Source organism: Perognathus longimembris, chromosome 8 (genome assembly GCF_023159225.1).
Source record: "Perognathus longimembris pacificus isolate PPM17 chromosome 8, ASM2315922v1, whole genome shotgun sequence".
Classification (NCBI taxonomy): Eukaryota; Metazoa; Chordata; class Mammalia; order Rodentia; family Heteromyidae; genus Perognathus; species Perognathus longimembris.
The window spans coordinates 34,248,691-34,268,507 of NC_063168.1; the positions used below are offsets into that span (position 1 = coordinate 34,248,691).

The 19,817-nt window shown below is 37.2% G+C and overlaps 1 protein-coding gene across 3 annotated transcripts in view; it reads left to right on the forward strand.

The window, feature by feature from the left end:
- Usp34 (ubiquitin specific peptidase 34) overlaps positions 1–19,817 on the forward strand; it is a 226,835-nt gene that overhangs the window by 191,573 nt on the left and 15,445 nt on the right. For 2 of the 3 annotated variants that reach the window (XM_048352847.1, XM_048352849.1), the window contains 7 exons: positions 5,261–5,895; positions 8,878–9,035; positions 11,821–11,899; positions 15,699–15,825; positions 17,246–17,353; positions 18,676–18,780; positions 18,896–19,020. In XM_048352847.1, the coding sequence (XP_048208804.1) occupies positions 5,261–5,895; positions 8,878–9,035; positions 11,821–11,899; positions 15,699–15,825; positions 17,246–17,353; positions 18,676–18,780; positions 18,896–19,020 (1,337 nt within the window). The remainder of the gene's footprint in view (positions 1–5,260; positions 5,896–8,877; positions 9,036–11,820; positions 11,900–15,698; positions 15,826–17,245; positions 17,354–18,675; positions 18,781–18,895; positions 19,021–19,817) is intronic. The other variant, XM_048352848.1, reaches the window with a different exon arrangement.

Genomic DNA, 19,817 nt, shown 5'->3' on the forward strand with positions numbered 1-19,817 from the left:
AGTCCAAGCCCCAGGACTGGCAAAAAAAAAAAAAGAAAGAAAGAAAAACTAGCCAGGGCAGAAAAAGTTGGTGAGACTCTTTATCTCCACTAAACTACCAAAGAAGCAGAAGTAGAGCTATGGCTCGAGGGTTAGAGTGCTAGCCTTGAGCAAAGGAAGCTCAGGAACAGTACCTAGGCCCTTGAGTTCAAGCCCCAGGATGGGCACAAAATAAAAATAACCAAAAAAACCAACAACAGAGCAAGACAAGAGATATAGCTAAGCAGTAAGAATGACTACCTAGCAAATGTGAGGCTCTGAGTTCAAACTGCAGTTTTTGACAGTATTGCAAGAAAATTTGTTTCCTAGTTATCTGCCTAAAATCAGTGACAAACACATCAAGTACCCAGATATTTCTAAACACCATTCTCCAATTAAAAAAAAAAATACAGCTCCAAAGAGAAAGGACTCATTTTAGAGCTGGGGCAGGTAACTTATAAGATGAGCTGCAGCCATAAAAGGAAGAAATATATTAAAAAGTCAATGATCTGATAGGGATATTTCAAAGGGATCTAAAATTAACCTGAAAGCAAACCTTGAACAATTTGAGAAACAAATATGACACTTCATTATAATCAGAAATACAAAGTAAACATCTGTAAGTCCATACTGATAGAAATACACATGAGAGAATTCCCAATAATTTACATATATCCCCAGGGGCTAAGCATGACTGCTTACTCTGAATTCAGCTACCTTCAAAAATAGAGCATGAAGATGTGGGAAGTAACTTGACAGTTAAATGTATCCAAAAGGATGAAACTGTAACAGTTCTGTATATCAGTTTAACAATAAAATTAAAAAGAAATTTGACAACTAATTCTAACAAGTGGTTAAAGTTAATATCACTAAGTCAGACAAGTATTAGTGTGTACGCTGACATGATTTATAACACAAAGGGTACTTCCCCTATTGAAAACTCAAGTATAGACTTCAGTTAATATTGAGGTGCCGGAATTATTCCTTTGATCTAATGTATACACTATACTAAAAGTAAATGTTGAAAATGAGGGAACTATCCAGGTGCCTATAATCTTAGCTACTTGGATGTTAAGACTTGAAGGATGACTGTTCAAAGAGAAGTCCATGAGACTCTGTCTATAATTAATCAGCAAAATGATAGACTGTAGGCCTAACTAAAATGCTAGAGTGACAGATGAGAGCAAGAAAGTTGATTGAGAATGAAAGGCCTTGAGTTCAAGTTCTAGTGCTGGCACACAAAAATTGGAAACTGAGTAAGAGGTTTATGGGAATTGTTTGTTAGACAATTAATAATAGATATATTCTGAAGGAAAATCTTTGCGAGATACAACTTTCAGAGGAGTGCATACTAGATATACGTAGGCGGTTTGCTGCTTCTTTTTTTTCTATCAGTTTAATAATCCTACAGTAATGAGATACATATATATAATACCTAAAATGTCTCTTGGTTGACATTTGTGTCTTGACTCCTGAGCTCACTGAGTACAAAACAATGAATATGGTGAGTTGGATCCACTGGTTTAGGCCTATAATTCTATCTACTTTTGGGAGATTGAGATCGGGGGAATCACCATTGGAGTCCATGCATAAAAGTTCATGAGATTTCATCGCATCCCTTGGCTGGGTGCAGTTGTGTATACTTTCTATTACCATAGACATGAATAAGCACAGATAGAAGGATTGTTGTCAAGGCCAGCACAGACATAATCGATATTGTAGAGTACTTTAATGAATGGTAGTTTAGTAGTATGTAGCATACCTGGCTCCTAAATGAGCAGCTTCTAATTTTTTCAGTTACAAATAGTGTCATTGGACATAACATACTTCAGATGATCCCTAAGGTAATATTATATAATGTTAAAAAGCTGAATTTATTTTATTTTATTTTATTTATTTATTTTGGCCAGTCCTGGGACTTGGACTCGGGGCCTGAGCACTGTCCCTGGCTTCTTTTTTGCTCAAGGCTAGCACTCTGCCACTTGAGCCACAGTGCCACTTCTGGCCATTTTTTGTATATGTGGTGCTGGGGAATTGAACCCAGGGCTTCATGTATGGGAGGCAAGTACTCTTGCCACTAGGCCATATTCCCAGCCCGGGGCTGAATTTAAGGCCCAGTTAGGAGCTACGTATGCCAGTTTGCACCTGTAGTACCAGTTACTTGGAAGAATAAGGTAGGAAAATCACTTAAGCTCGAGTTCAAAGTCAACTGGGGCTGTTCCGTTAAAACAAGACAAATTGTTAGGTACTGTTTTTAAATTGTAATAAAGATTGTGTTGTAAGTAATATAACAAAGTACTTTTGGTATAGAATGGGTGTATCATAGAATAAATTAACATGTGTAAAAGAAAAGCCTAGCTTGTAAGAAATGACTTTTTGCTGGGCACCAATGGCTCATACTCCTAGCTAGCTACTCGAGGCTAAGATCTGAGCAGTGCATTTCAAAGCCAGCTCACGCATAAAAGTCAGTGAGACTTTTTCCTACATTTAACCAGCAAAAGTGGAGCTGAGGTTCAAGTGGTAGAGCAACGGCCCCAGGACTGGCACCCAAAAAAAAAAAAAAAAGAACTATTTTGAGAAAAGAATAAAAATGGAGTTACTTGGTGTCTTAAAGTATTAAAATACTTTCCTTGTAGCAGTGGAAGTAAATTTATTCTAAGTTTCACAGTATGAAACAAGACCCATAGCCTCTTATATTATAGAAAGGCAAGTTTGTATTCAGATGGCCTATTCTTCCAAATGAACCTTAATTGTTTTCAAATGTAAACATAAGTTTAAAAGTTGTTTTCCTTTCTAGCAAAAATTTGAAAGCAAACAATTTTTGTAGAAATGAAGAGATGGTTATGTGCAACATTAAAGCAAAGCAAAAGGTTAATTATAGAAATTAAATGATAGGCCCACAGGTTCAATAGAGGTTTCATTTCCTCTTTGTGCTTTATTTGGTAAATCTGGGCCCTGCTAAATTTTTTCTTGATAAAATGTTTTTCTTTTTTTGTTGGACCAATACTGGGACTTGAGCTTGGTACCTGATGCTTTTGTTCATTGGCTAGCATGCTACCAACTGAGCTCCGCCTCCAACCCCAGTGAAATGAAGTAAAAGTATAACTTAAACTAAATGCCTTTTTTTTTTTTTTTTTTTGCTAGTCCTGGGGCTTAAACTCAGGACCTGAGCACTGTCCCTGGCTTCTTTTTGCTCAAGGCTAGCACTCTACCCCTTGAGCCACAGCATCCCTTCTGGATTTTCCTATATATGTGGTGCTGAGGAATCGAACCCAGGGCTTTCATGCATGCTAAGGCAAGCACTCTACCACTAAGCCACATTCCCAGCCCCCTGAATGCCCTTTTGAAATCACAAATCACTTTGTGCAGTTGCAGTTTTATGCAAAAACTATTCAGGATGACAAACTATACGCTATATTGTTACATTTGAACACATACCAAAATGAGCCTAAAAATTTTAGACTGACTAGAATAGCATGTAGACAAAGAACTCTTTAGAAAATAAGAGTATTATGCACAAAGCATCATTTCAAGTAGTTTTTTTTAATTGATTTTACTTGATTTTAGAAACCCAAGCTTTATCTGCCATGATAATATAGTAGAAATTACTACATTAAGAGCATATCTGTGACAACGGGTGTGCCTCAGATAATACTTAACAAAGGCCCTGAGTTTGACAAAACTCCAGTACTGCTCTTTCCACCAAAAAATCGAAAAGTGTATACATCCCCTGATGTTACAGTGTTTTAAAAAAAAAGTTTAGTTGCAAATGTTAGTTGAGCTTGCATTTGAATCCCAGTTTTACCATCTTCCTGTGTAATCTGAGGTAGTCTTACCACTGTTAGTCCAAGTGAAAATAGAAATAATAAAAGCAGTGTCTTACCACATAAAGTTAGGTCAAAATATTATAGGTTCTGAAATGTTAGCAATTTCCTATTTTTAATAGTTACTATTTTTCCTACTATTATTGTCTTCGTTATTATCTCTTAAAGTCTAATCTAGCCTTTACCTCTCTTCGCTTTTTATTTGTTTATCCAAGATTAAGATTTTCCTCTGTAACTTTGCCTATCCCCAGGATAATTGTGGGAGTTGGGTGAGGTATTTATATTGTCTACTTCAATGCTGTGCTCAGATAGGTGGACTGAAATAGAAACTCATTAACCTCTCAGATTTATAACATAGGCTTAATGATAGTTTTCAGATATGTTGAAGGAGAAATTCTTTTTTTTTTATTTGCCAGTCTTGGGGCTTGGACTGTGGGCCTGAGCACTGTCCCTGGCTTCTTTTTGCTCAAGGCTAGTGCTCTGCCACTTGAGCCACAGCGCCACTTCTGGCCATTTTCTGTATATATGGTGCTGGGGAATTGAACCCAGGGCTTCATGTATATGAGGCAAGCACTCTTGCCACTAGGCCATATCCACAACCCAAAGGAGAATTTCTTTATGTTCTAGGTTAGCCTTAGAAGATAAAGATTTTCTCTTTATGTACTTTCTTGTAATCCCAGCACTTTGAATGCAGAGGCAGGAAGATGATAAGTTCTATTTCAGAAAGGAACAGAAAAAAAAATACTTTATATCTTAATTTTCAAACATCTGTATATTATTTCAAAGTAACTTACCAGGTTTTTAAGTAGCAAGAAAATTGAGACCATGAAATAAGTTAATTGGTTTGACCATATCAAGCACCTTTGGATAGATCATTCCTCTAAATGCTGAGTTCTCTTAATTAAATAATACTATATTTGGGAGAAGCTAAACAAAAGAGCTTGAAAACTAGTTCTGCTAAGGTGATTGTTGTTGCTATTAAAAATATAATAGCAGGGGGCCTGGGGATATGGCCTAGTGGCGAGAGAGCTTGCCTCATATACATGAGGCCCTGGGTTCAATTCCCCAGCACCACATATATAGAAAATGGCCAGAAGTGGCGCTGTGGCTCAAGTGGCAGAGTGCTAGCCTTGAGCAAAAGTTAGCCAGGGACAGTGCTCAGGCCCTGAGTCCAAAGCCCCGGACTGACCAAAAATAAATAAATAAATAAAATAACAGCAGAATGGAAGGTTTGTGTTTCTATCACCTCTTAGGAGTCTTTCTGCAGAGCCAAGGTTGTAGCAGACATTAAAAGAGAAGTCATGTCTCTTAGTTTTTCTTCATTTTCATTATTAAAGGGCTGAGTGAATTTGTGATTAATGACTGCTCTTCAGTCTATATCTTATAAGAATCTGACAGTGTTGTTTTACATTTTATAGCTGCAGCTTATCTTCTGGTGTCCCTTATACCAAGCAATTCATTCCGCCAGATGTTCCGGTCAACAAGGTCTTTGCACATCCCAACCCGTGACCTTCCACTCAGTCCAGACACAACAGTAGTCCTACATCAGGTCTACAACGTACTCCTTGGTTTGCTCTCAAGAGCCAAACTTTATGTTGATGCTGCTGTTCATGGCACTACAAAGTTAGTGCCCTATTTTAGCTTTATGACTTACTGTTTAATTTCCAAAACTGAGAAGCTGATGTTTTCCACATATTTCATGGATTTGTGGAACCTTTTCCAGCCTAAACTTTCTGAGCCAGCAATAGCTACAAATCACAATAAACAGGCTTTGCTTTCATTTTGGTACAATGTGTGTGCTGACTGTCCAGAGAATATCCGCCTTATTGTTCAAAACCCAGTGGTAACCAAGAACATTGCCTTCAATTACATCCTTGCTGACCATGATGATCAGGATGTGGTGCTTTTTAACCGTGGGATGCTGCCTGCTTACTACGGCATTCTGAGGCTCTGCTGTGAGCAATCTCCTGCATTCACACGACAGCTGGCTTCTCACCAGAACATCCAGTGGGCCTTTAAGAATCTTACACCACATGCCAGCCAATATCCTGGAGTGAGTAAAATTGATGCTCTTATCTGTCTTCTCAAAAACATAAGAGTAATCTAATGTTAAACATTCTTTCTTCGGTTTTTTTTTTCCTTGTGTTTTATCAGTGCTAGGGATCAAACCCAGGGCTTTTGCACATACTGAGTGAAGACTTTACCACTGAAATATAATACCTCAGCCCATCATCCTTTCTTCAGAATTTAACATAAATGTGCTTTTTTTAATATCCACATATATTGTTACCCTTGGTATCAAGGTGTATATGGTTTCAAAGAGATCCTCACTGAGGAAAAACTACAGATGCTCTAAACACACATAAGAGTTCTGTACCACTGGATGCTGGTGACTAGCACTAGTAATCCTAGGTACTCAAGGGGCCAAGATCTGAGGATTGCAGTTCAAAGCCAACATAGGCAGGAAAAGTCTGTGAGATTCTGATCTCCAGTTAACTATTACCAAGTTGAAAGTGGGGCTGTGGCTTAAATGGTAAAGAGTTAGCCCTGAGTAAAAAAAAGGTCAGAGACTGGCACAAAAAAAGTACAGTACTGATGCTTAGTTAATATTTTTCCTATAAAGTCATCTACCTTTTACTAAAGACATGCCAGTTTTGAACAAATCAATAATTGTCACCTTCTTGTGTCAGTGAAGCACATTGTTTTTGTGACACCATTTGCTTTTCGGGAGGCATATTTTCACAAAATTAAGGTCAAGGAAATACTCAGCAGACCACATGTGAATATGACAAATGATAGCATAGGACAACAGAGTTGTAGAAAGTTTTTTGTTTTTAAAATTTCTTTAATTTTTTTTTTAAATTAACTTTTCGAGGCTGGGAATATGGCCTAGTGGCAAGAGTGCTTGCCTCATACACATGTGCCCTGGGTTCAGTTCCCCAGCACCACATATATAGAAAACAGCCAGACGTGGCACTGTGGCTCAAGTGGCATAGTGCTAGCTAGCCTTGAACAAAAAGAAGCCAGGGACTGAGTCCAAGCCCAGGACTGGACTCCCCCCCCCCCCCCCCAAAAAAAAATCACTTTTCTCTTTTACCACCATTGGTCAAAACTCAGTGTAATAAATCTGCGAACAAGGTGAGCTTACTATATATTGTTATAAAATTTGACAACTGTGTGGCTAAATTTTCTTATTGTAAAGATAGATTTTTATCTCTTTTGGTACTTTTAAAAATATGTGCCTACTGAAAAAGTCAGCTTTAGGCATATAAATACTATTTAAAAATTAGATAATTCATTATCCAGATCTATATACTATTCTAGGCTGCACAATATTTTATCTTAAACTAGCTCTTTTTTTTGCCTGAAACTTACATCATAGTGAATTGTAATGGAGAAGAGATCCATTAATTTACAAGCGTGCACAGCTTAAATCTAACCCCTTTTTAAGCACTGTTCTTCTTTCTTTATATTGCAAATTGTCCTTTATAGATCAAATTATTTTATACGTGGTGGAGTGAGTTACTTAGATTTCCTTGCCCACAATGAAAACTTAATCTCTAAGTGAGGAAATTAGAATGACTAAAAAGAAGGGACAAGAAAGGGTAGGGCAAGGCAAGGAAGGAAGGAAGGAAAACTTGAGGAAGGAAGGAGGGAAGGAGAGAATTCAGTAACAAGAAATTGAGCCAGGCATTGATAAGCCTTGAGCAAAAGGGATCAGGGACAGTGGCCTAGGCCCTGAGTTCAAGCCCCCCAAAAAAGGAAATCATGGCTATAAAAATACAGGGGGGAGGGAGGCTGGGGATATGGCCTAGTGGCAAGAGTGCTTGCCTTGTATACATGAGGCCCTGGGTTCGATTCCCCAGCACCACATATACAGAAAATGGCCAGAAGTGGCGCTGTGGCTCAAGTGGCAGAGTGCTATAGCGCCTTGAGCAAAAAGAAGCCAGGGACAGTGCTCAGGCCCTGAGTCCAAGGCCCAGGACTGGCCAGAAAAAAACAAAAAAAATACAGGGGGGAAAATAAAAGAGCTATAACAGGATTTATTACATTTCCATGGATTTATCTCCAGTACAGTTCATGTAAAATTTAATTTCACAACTAAGTATTATATCTAAGGTTAAATATGTCTTTGGCAAGTACTAGTAGAGTTAGAACATATGTCATCTCTATGGTGTTTTCTTGGTATTGGCAAGTGAAATGTAATATATTGTGCATCTTACCTTGGAGATAGTCATGAAAAAAGTGAATTTTGCCATGAAAGGTAGAAAGTGGGGATTTAATTTCATTGACATTGTAAGCATTGTTAAGACCTTACCTAAAATGCACAAAAGGAAATTAATTTTTAACTTTTAGTAACTTCCCTAAAATATTCCCACATTTTATCCATGAGATACTTGAATTAGCCCTTAGTCCACAAAAGTTATTCCAAATATTGCCACACGAGATTAAGAAAAGTATTAATTCCAGTGTAGTTTAGGTAAACAATTCCTTGTTGCAAAGTAATGCTTTCTTCTTTTTTGAAAGAAATGAGGGTGGACATGGTTTGTGCCTTTAACCCCAGATGCTTCAGAGGTAGAAATAGGAGGACAATAATATCATCCAGTCTAGGGAAAGTTAGCAGAAGACCCTGTCTAGATGAAAAACAAAGTAAAAAACAAAAAGGACAGGAAGTGTGGCTCAGGTGGTAGAGTTCTTAGTTCTAAATTCAGTCCCTAGTATTGAAAAAAGGAATAAGGTTAGTGTAGCTTGTCTCTGAATTACAAAATAGTTCTTTACACAATACTTATTTGTAGTTTTTATCTTTTTGAACTTGTATGTTTAAATTTTATTGATTTCTTTTCAAATATAAAATTCAGTTTTTGAAATGGAATCCATTGTTAATTTTTTAATAACCATTCCTGAACCAGTTTTTTAGTACTCTGTATTGTGTGGTTTTTAGGAGTTAATGAGCATACATACCATTTAGAAATGAGAAAGACATTCTAAGATGTTGTAGGGTTAAAACATTGTTTCTTATTTGTCATTTTTTTAGGCAGTGGAAGAATTATTTAATTTGATGCAGCTATTTATAGCTCAGAGGCCTGACCTGAGAGAAGAAGAACTAGAAGATATTAAACAGTTTAAGAAAACAACCATAAGTTGTTACTTACGTTGCTTAGATGGCCGTTCCTGCTGGACTACTTTAATAAGGTAAATGTTTTGTGATGTTCTTTAGTTAGTTTTGGTTTGTTTTACTAGGTGAGGGGATGAAGACTATTTTTTTTTACAGTAAAAGACAAGTTATTTGTAATCAGAAGCTAGTTCTTTAAGATTATAAGTGAAGAATTTATATACTTAAAGTTATTTTGGAAGAATTTGAGACACTGAAACTTCATATTTCTTCTGTAGATTTGTATATTTTTTTTAGAATCCAAATCTTAGGTTTTTTGGTTTTTTTTGTTGTTTGTTTGTTTGTTTGTTTGTTTGTTTGTTTTGGCCAGTCCTGGGCCTTGGACTCAGGGCCTGAGCACTGTCCCTGGCTTCTTTTTGCTCAAGGCTAGCAATCTGCCACTTGAGCCACAGCGCCACTTCTGGCCGTTTTCTGTATATGTGGTGCTAGGGAATTGAACCCAGGGCCCCATGTATACGAGGCAAGCACTCTTGCCATTTGGCCATATCCCCAGCCCCCAAATCTTAGGTTTTAAGCACCCTGCTTCCCCAAAACTGGAAGGATCCAAAGTGTATAATTACAATCTCCTAAAGTTTTAGTTGTCCTATGGCAATCCATCCTAACTTATACTAAGTAATTCAGTTCTAGAAGCATTCAGAAACAGCTTTTTCCATCTTGGCATTAGCCTGATAGTATTTGGTTTTTTTCATTCTGTTTTACCTAGGTTTGTATGGGTAGCTAAACATGAGGAGATACACACACACACACACACACACACACACACACACACACACACACACACACACACACACACACTCTTGTTCAGAGCAACAGAAGTAACTGAGTGTCTGAATAAAATTAAATTAATGAAGCTGCTATAGTTAATCATTCCCTTTATCCCTAGAAATAATGTTCAATCTAATTTGTTAAATCTTTAAAAAAAAAAAACAAAAAAAACAGACTGGGTGCTGGTGGCTCATACCCTATAGTCCTAGCTACGCAGGTGGCTGAGATCTGAGAATCAAGTTTTGAAGCCAGCTCCATCAGGAGCTGAAAGTGGTAGAACAGAAATGCTCAGGGACAGCATCCAGGCCCTGAGTTCAAGCCCCATGACCAACAACAACAACAAAAAAGCAGAGGAAAGGAAGGAAAAATATTCCTATATAACATGTATACCTTAGAGATGAGGTCCTTTATTAGGCACACGTTGTTTTACAGTACTTTTATGAAGACTTCACTGTACTATCTTTAATATACTAATGAAGTTTTTTCGGGTTATTTGCTTTAGAAAGCTTTTGAATTTTAATGTTCATTAGTTCACAGACTGAGAAAAATACCTTTGACAAGATTTTAAAGGAATTCTTGGCATTGATTTTCAATACATTGTTTTTTCTCAGACTTTACTACTTACCTCCAGTTTTCCTAATTATTTTTGTTTTGTTTTGTTTTTTGCCAGTTCTAGGGCCTGAACTCAGGGCCAGAGCAATGTCCCTGGCTTCTTTTTGCTCAAGGCTACCACTCTACCACATGAGCCACAGCGCCACTTCTGGCTTTTTCTATATATGTGGTGTTGAGGAATTGAACCCAGGGCTTCATGTATATGAGGCGAGCACTTTTACCATTAGACCATATTCCCAGCTCCCTAATAATTTTTTAAAAAGCAAGCGGAAGTATCCCATGAAAGTAGAAGGGTTTTATAATAATCCTTCCAGGTACTTAATGAAGTAAGATTTCTTTTTTTTTTATTTTAATTTTTTTATTTGTTTTGTTTTTGTTGCCAGTCCTGGGGTGTGGACTCAGGGCCTGAGCACTGTCCCTAGCTTCTTTTTGCTCAAGGCTAGCACTCTACCTCTTGAGCCACAGTGCCATTTCTGGCTTTTTTCTATATATGTGGTGCTGAGGAATCAAACCCAGGGCTTCATGTATACGAGGCAAGTACTTTACCGCTAGGCCATATTCCTAGCCCTAGGCCAATATTCTTAGTCATTTTTCCATTGATGTTAAATAATTAACTGATGCATGCTTTGATAATTCAGTGTATTTTATTATTTAGCACTTAACAACTTAGAATATAAACCTATTGTTAACAATCAATATTATTAGTACTAAAACTTTAAAATATTTTCACATCTTCTGCAATTGGGAATAATTAATAATTGATTAGATTTTTTTTTTTTTTTGCCACTTCTGGAGCTTGAACTCAGGACCTGAGCACTGTCCCTGGCTTCTTTTTGCTCAAGGCTAGCACTCTGTCACTTGAGCCACAGCACCACTTCTGGCCGTTTTCTATATATGTGGTGCTGAGGAATCGAACCCAGGGCTTTATGTATATGAGGCAAGCACTCTTGCCACTAGGCCATATTCCCAGCCCCTTGATTAGATCTTACTAGGCATAATGTTCCTCTAAGTTCTTAGAAGATTTGGAAATTATCCTTTTCATCTTTGTGTTTTGGTACTGGGGTTCAAATCTTCTACCATTTGAAGCACCACCACCAAAATTTCCTATTTACATTATTACCTTTTATAATAATACCTTTTATAATGCCTTTTATAATAATCTTTATACAAAGTGCTTGGGAGCAGAAGTGTTTCAGATTTTACATTTTTTAATTTTTAGAATATTTGCATACATATACCAGTTGGAAATTTGTAATGTTTGGGGTGTTCATCTTGCCCTGTATTATTAAGAAACAGATGTAGCAGCCACTTTGATGTTGGTAGTAAAGTGGAAAACATTTAATGACAATTTTACTACCCTATTTTGTACCACTTAAGTGTTATGTTATGATTCAGAATTGTCACACTGGACTTGATATATTCTTCTAGTGCCTTCAGAATACTATTAGAATCGGATGAAGACAGGCTTCTTGTTATATTTAATCGAGGGTTGATCTTGATGACTGAGGTAAATACTTTATTGGATATTTTATCTGAATTTCTTTCATCTTAATGTTCTCACCAAAATTACTTGTTTTATGAATATATAAAGTTTATGGTAGTCTGTTTTATATGTGTCAAGATTTCAACTAGATTAATAAATGCTAGTTTATGCTTAATAATTAGATCAGAATTTTAGAGTATCTTTTCTATTCCTTTGATTTGTATTTAGAATAGCCATTTGAAATAAACCAGCTTTATTCATTTTATTTGTTAAGAGCAGAAACTATATCTCTATAGAGTTGACTGATTTGACAGAGCTGAGAAAATGAAATTAACACATCCACAAATGTTGAGATGATTTTAAAGCCACCAGTGGTATATTATAACCTTTAATCTCTTAATGAAGATAAAACAGTGTGTGTCAAAAGTACCACAAGAATAAAGAAATAGGTTAGTTTTTTCAGTTAGTGAGATTATCAAGTAGAAACAGAGCATTTTTGAACTGTGGTTTGAAGAAGTTAGACTGGGAAGGTTAATGGGGTGGCATTCAGATCAATGACATGAGGACAGAGGCAAGGGACTACTGGTTCTGTTTGAGGAATGGCCATTTCTTTTTGGTTAAAAGAAAAAGCATCTGAAAAGAATAGTGAGAATTTTAGTCTTTCATTTAACAGATGTTTGAATGTTTACTCTGTGCCATACAGACTTGAATGCAGTGCCTAGTGACAAGACATACAAACAGATCATGTTCTCAACAGTTTACAGATTTAATACTGCCTCAGTATTACTTATGAGGCAAGCACTCTTGCCACTAGGCCATATTCCCAGCCCCTCAGTATTATTTAGATGATATACTGCCACAAAGTCTAGACTCCGAATTTTGGACTTTGAATTGTGAATACTGTAATAAAGTAAAACAGAACATTATGTAAGAATTTGATTAATCAGTATGGATTATAGTATAGGTTAATTTAGAGAAAGGTTACAAGACTGGACAAGCCAATACATTTTTAAAATTAAATTTTATTGACAAGGTGATGTACGGAGGTGTACAGTTACATAATAAGGTAGTGAGTACATTTCTTGTCTTATTTATTCCACCCTCCCTCATTTTTCCCCCTTCCCTAGTTCAGATAAGCATATATACAACATCCAGTATACCAAAGTTATATACAGTGACCACAGGGGGTATGCCAAAGGAAATTCACCTAGTACATTAAACATAACCTCAACAATAAAATCCTCTTCCATCTCTTGGAGTTCATTTTGTTTAGCCTCATCTTCTATAATCATATCTATCCTAGACCTTTTTATGTTTATTTAGTAATTGTTTGGTTTTAGAGACATACTGTAAAGTCGCTGACCAAAACATATAGAAATACCATTTGAAGTTTGTCATTTTACAGACATGATCTTTACTGTTCTCCCACCCCTCCCCCCCAACAACCACCTATCAGTGAGACCATACGCCTTTGTTCTCTGTGTTCTAGGCTTGTCTCACTCAACATTATGTGTTCAAGATCGGACCATTTCCCTGTGAATGCCATTATTTTGTCATTTCTAATCGCTATGTAGTATTCCATTGTGTACAGTTACCACATTTTTTAAATCCATTCATCTCTAGTGGGGCATTTGGGTTGTTTCCATATTTTGGCTATTTGAATTGTGCAGAGATAAACATGGATGTGCAGGTGTCTTTATGGTATCCTGGATCCTGTTGTTCCGGATAGATGCCTAGGAGTGGTATGGCTGAGTCATAGGGTATGTCTATGCTGAGTTTTTTGAGGAACCTCCATACTATTCTCCAGAGTGGTTGTACTAGTTTGCACTCCTACCAACATTGGAGAAGGGTTCCTCCTTCCCCGCATCCCCTCTAGCATTTGTTGTTGCCTGAGTTCAAAGTATAGGCCATTCTAACTGGAGTGAGGTGGTATCTCGGGGTTGTTTTTATTTGCATTTCCTTTACTTCCAGGGATGTTGAACATTTCCTCATATGTTTCTTTGCCATTTCTATTTCTTCTCCTATGAAGTCTCTCTTTAGCTCCTTTGCCCATTTAATAATTGGTTTACTGGGTTTGCAGGGGGTTAGTTTCTTGAGTTCTCTGTAGATGACGGATATTAGTCCTTTGTCTGTTGCTGTGCAGGTAAAGATCCTTTCCCATATGGTTGGCTGTCTTTCTAGTTTAGTGGCTATGTCTTAGCTGTGCAGAAACTTTTTATTTTGTAGTAGTCCCATTTGTCGAGTCTCTCCCCTATCATTGTGCCCCTGGGACTCTGTTCAGGAAGTTCCTGCCTATACCTATAAGCTCTAGTGTCCCTCCTCTGTCCTTCAGTAGTTTCAGGGTTTCAGGTCTTTAATCCATTTTGAGTTGATCTTGGTGCATGGTGATAGGCTAGGGGCCACTTTGAGTTTTCTACATGTGGCTTCCCAGTTCTCCCAGCACCAGTAGTTGAAGAGGCTCTGTTTTTTCCATTGTATGTCTTTAGCTCCTTTGTCGAATATCAGCATGCGGATTTATGTCCAAGTCTTCTATTCCATTGATCTTCATGTCTGCTTTTATGCCAGTACCAGGTTGTTTTTGTTATGATGGCTCTGTAATAGAGCTTGAAGTCTGGTATTGTGATACCTCCTGTGCTGCTTCTTTTGCCTAGAATTGCTTTGGCTATTCTATGTCTTTTGTTGTTCAATATGAATTTATTGGTTGTTTTCTTTATTTCAGTGAAGAATGTAGCTGGGACTTTGATGGGGATTGTGTTGAATTTGTATAACATTTTGGGCAATATGGACATTTTCACTGTATTGATTCTGCCTACCCATGAGCATGGGAGGTCTTTCAATCTCCTGGTTTGCTCTTTAATTTCTCTTTTTAGATTTTTCTAGTTCTCATTAAATAGGTTATTCACATCTTTGGTTAGGCTAATCCCTAGGTATTTTATTCCTTTTTTAGCTATTGCAAATGGTATTGTTTCCATAATTTCCTTTTCTGCTTGTACATTGCTGATACACAGAAAAGCTGCTGGGTTTTGTGGATTGATTTTGTAACCTGCTACTTTGCCAAAATGGTTTATTAGTTCTAGGAGTTTGGGGGCTGAGTTTTTTGGGTCTTTCAGGTATAAGCTCATGTCATCTGCGGAAAGGGATAGTTTGATTTCTTCTTTTCCAATGTGGATCCGTTTGATGTCCTCTTCTTGCCTTATTGCTATGGCTAGGGATTCCATCACTATGTTGAATAGAAGTGGGGAGAGTGGGCATCCTTGTCTTGTCCCTGATTTTAGGGGAAATGGTTTTAGTTTCTCCCCATTTAATATGATATTAGCAGTTGGTCTGCTGTATATGGCTCTTATTGTTTTAAAGAATGTTAAGCCAATACATTTAAGGAATTTAATCCATATCTTTAGAGCTCTTTTTCCTATTTTAGGCCTGCTATTTTGAATATGATTAATGGCCATTTTACTATTGTCTTTTCTATACAGGCCCTGGAAAATTATTTAAAACAGCTACCTATTTTCACTAATCTTTGCAATTTCTAAGATTGTGGTTCAAAAAAAGATCTTTTTATTTGTTTTTGAAGTTTGTTAAATTGTTTCTTCAAACTGAAATGTTTACAACAAACAGGACTCTGAAAGTGAGAACTGTTAATATATTTTGGAAGAGCTGAATAGGAGAATTTGACTTGGTTATTAGACAACAGATATTTGCTTTGTACACATGTGCACAGATTTACAATCTGCATCCAAAAATAGCTGCCAGGCTGAGCACTACTATTCTGTGGCTCTATAAAGTAAACATGAAATTAAGTTTCAATTTTTTAATTGACTTGTAGTCTTTCAACACATTGCACATGATGTATCATGAAGCTACAGCTTGCCATGTGACTGGAGACTTAGTAGAACTTCTCTCAATATTCCTTTCGGTTTTGAAGTCTACACGTCCATATCTCCAGAGAAAAGGTTTGATCATCTCTGCTTCTTACTTTTGTTAATGCTCCTAGTAAGGAAAGATAAGAGTATTTAAGCTCAAAATGAGAAATTGTCTTTAATCTCTGCACAGAAGATGGTGCCAAGCTAGCTAACCAGGAAATTTTTGTCTTGTCTTCCTGGTATATAGCTGGAATGTTCTGGTATATTCTCAATATCTGCCTGAAAAACAGGCAAACATACCATAACTGTTAAGACTTAGGAGCTAGGAAAACAATACTAAGCACAGTAACTAAAGTTGGGTTTCTTTCCTAAAGGTTTTCTGGCTTAGAAACCTTCATGACTCAGATTACCATTGTTTTGTTTCAAGAAAAGATAACTATAAAACATAACTTAGGTTCGTATAAAATAGTATGAACGGCCAGGCACAGTGGCTCACGCCTGTAATCCTAGCTACTCAGAAGGCTGAGATCTGAGGATCGTGGTACAATGCTGGCCCAGGAAGAAAAGTCCTCCAGACTCTTATCTCCAATTAACTACCAGAAAACCAGAAGTGGCACTGTGGCTCAAGTGGTAGAGGCTAGCCTAGAGCTGAAAAGCTCAAGGACAGTGCCCAGGCTCAGAGTTCAAGCCCCACAACAGACCAAAAATAATAAGAACATCGAATGTCATATATACACTTCTAAAAAGAGGAACATAATTGCTACCTCTAGTTACAACATGGACAGATCCATGCTTCCTTCTGCCCCAGTCTTTGAGAGGCTGAGGCAAGGAGAATTACTTGGATTCAGGAGTTTGAGACCAGCTTGGGCAACAAAAGCAACAGACAAGTGTCATATCTTTATCACTGAACAATGAACTTTAAGAAATCTATTCTGCACACTAGCGGCTCAAGTCTAGAATCCTAGCTACTCAAGAGCCTAAGACCCGCAAGAAGAAAATCCAGGAAAATTAGCCCGGAATAGTGTCTCAGCAAGCCTGTGATTCTAGCTACTTGGGAACCAGGCTTAGGAGATCTTAGTTTGAGGCCAGCCTCAGCAAAGAGAAGTTTATAGCGTGCACCTGTTATCCTAGCTTATGGGGAAGCGTAATGGATCCGTGGTGTGGTGCACACCTATCATCTCCAGTGAATGGAGAAACATAGGTGTAATCATGGCCCAGGCATAAAGCAAGACTCTACCTAGAAAATAACTAGTGCAACAAGAGATTGGAAACATAGTTCAAGTAGAGACCCTGACTAGCAAACAGAAGAACCTGAGGTGGGAGTGGGGGGAAAAGCTACAAGTTTAATAGCTATCTCTTGAAAGTAATCACTTAGTTTTCACCAACATGTTTTTGATGTGATTTAATTGGAATCATCTAGAATTAGTATTCTGTAGTTTTCAAAATAAAATTATAAGACATTGTGATCTCTCAAAAGCTTTCTATTTTATGTATGCTTTTATATTTGCAGATGTGAAACAAGCATTAATCCAGTGGCAAGAACGAATTGAATTTGCCCATAAACTGTTAACTCTTCTTAATTCCTATAGCCCCCCAGAGCTAAGAAATGCCTGTATAGGTAAGTTACTTGAAATAAACACCTATGTAAAAACCTGGAAATGGGGCTGGGGATATGGCCTAGTGGCAAGAGTGCTTGCCTCGTATACATGAGGCCCTAGGTTCGATTCCCCAGCACCACATATACAGAAAATGGCCAGAAGTGGCGCTGTGGCTCAAGTGGCAGAGTGCTAGCCTTGAGCAAGAAGAAGCCAGGGACAGTGCTCAGGCCCTGAGTCCAAGCCCCAGGACTGGCCAAAAAGAAAAACCTGGAAATGATTTCTGTGAAGTTGTTTTGTTTCTGTGTTTTTGAAAAGTGATATTATTCCTATACGGTTTGGAATAAATGTATACTTTTATGTGTAGTTCACATTAGCTGGCTAACAGATCCTAAAAAAACTGTGTTGTGTTTTTTTCTTCCACCGGACAATAGTTATTCATCTGGTCACTGATTTTATCTGAGCTCTTTGACTTTCATTTGTCTAAAGTTAACTTGTAGCTCTGAAATCCTCTTGATTCTATAAAAGCAAAGTAGAATTATGTAGATATATACAGGGTGATGGCCCTATATTGTTGTTAACAATCAGATTGTTAACCTATGAGAAAATGTTGACATCACTGTGAAGGGATGCATAGGGATGGTTCTTCTCGCTGCCACAGAGGAACCCTCCTGAGGTCTTAAACCATATCAGTGTAAAACTCAGTCTCCTGGGGCCAGGAATGTGGCTTAATGGTAGAGCACTTGCCTAGCATGCATGAGAAGCCGACCAGAAGTGGTGCTGTGGCTCAAGTGGCAGAGCACTAGCCTTGAGCACAGAGTGGCTCAGGCACAGTGTTCAGGCCCTGAGTTCAAGCCCCCCAAAACTTGCCCCCCAAAAAACACCTCAGTTTCCTTGGAGAGAAAAAGAAGTGGGTTGACAAATAGTGGGAAAATAGGAACCTAAGAGTCTTTTATAGAACATAATCAATAGTGGTACTGAGCTTCTCTGTATGATCATTTCCCCATCATCGTTACTCTCTACTTTAAATCTGAAACTTCTTGGGTGAGAAGTATTCATCTCAAGCCCAGAATAATGAGTTAGTCCTTGAAGGAAATGAAGTGAACTTGTTTCAAATTCAGCTGCTTTGATTCAGCAAGCAACAATAGTTAAAATTTTGTATAGTATCTATGTTTCAGGAAAAGGAACAGTTCCCACCGGCTAGTGAGTAATATCTAAGTTAATCCAGCTACAGAAATACCACCTGAGATTTTGATACTAATTTTTTTGTGAGAAAGACAGTTTGAAAATAGCAGGTAGCTTTAACTCCAATATTTTAATACTCAAATTATGTTTTAATTTTCAGATGTCCTCAAGGAACTTGTGCTTTTGAGTCCCCATGACTTCCTTCATACTCTGGTTCCATTTCTACAACACAACCATTGTACTTACCATCACAGTAATATACCAAGTACGTATTCATCTAGCACAGTATTTGAATATGGTTGGCAATTAATCATTCTGCACACTAAATCTTGGAGATTTATTTTTCCATTTATTCTTATTGTATACTTTTAATGTCTTAGTGTCTCTTGGACCTTATTTCCCTTGTCGAGAAAATATCAAGCTAATAGGAGGGAAAAGCAATATTCGGCCTCCGCGCCCTGAACTCAATATGTGCCTCTTGCCCACAATGGTGGAAACCAGTAAGGTATGTTGGGATGCCAGGAAAGTCATGTTTCTATAGTAGAGTAATTTGAAATTTCCCCCCTGGCAGTTAAGAGTATGTTAGACTTAAGTGATCATTTTGTGGATCCTAAGAATGGACTCATTGGACTTTTTCTATTCAGTGCTCTGAAATACTGGTTAAATATTTACAAAATCAACAATAAGTAGTAAGTTTTTTTTTCCCCCTGAAAAAAGTAGCTTAATAATAGTAATCCTTAGTGTTTGTCACTAGACTAAATTATAACTGGGTCATATATCTAAATCTGAAAAGTTAAGTTAGGTACTTAATGATTTTTAAATTTCACCATATAATCAAGGCCTCTTTTACTGCCCTTAAATCACATTCTTCTTGACCTATGCATAATACCCCTGTTTTATCATCACTTTTAGTCTATCCTCTAATGTTTATTCTAAAATAATGCCAATTCTAAAATATAGAAACAAGATACATTGACAAAGGATTATCTTAGTTTTAATGTTTTTCTAAAACCATTTTTTCCCTTTGTATTTCTTCACCCACACTTCATTCACGCTCTCTCTCCATCTTTGGATCTTAAGTATACTTGAGCTATAAAATATTTATTTAAAATAATACTATATTTACTCTTACACAAATAACTTCACATTTATTTCAAGTCATTTTTTATATATCTATAGAACTAAAGTGTCACATGTTAAAATCCTACAGTAATTTTATTTTATCAGAGTATATAGAAATAATGGGTAATTTTAGTAGCATTTGCACACTGAAAATAAACTTATGACAATTAAGATCTTAAT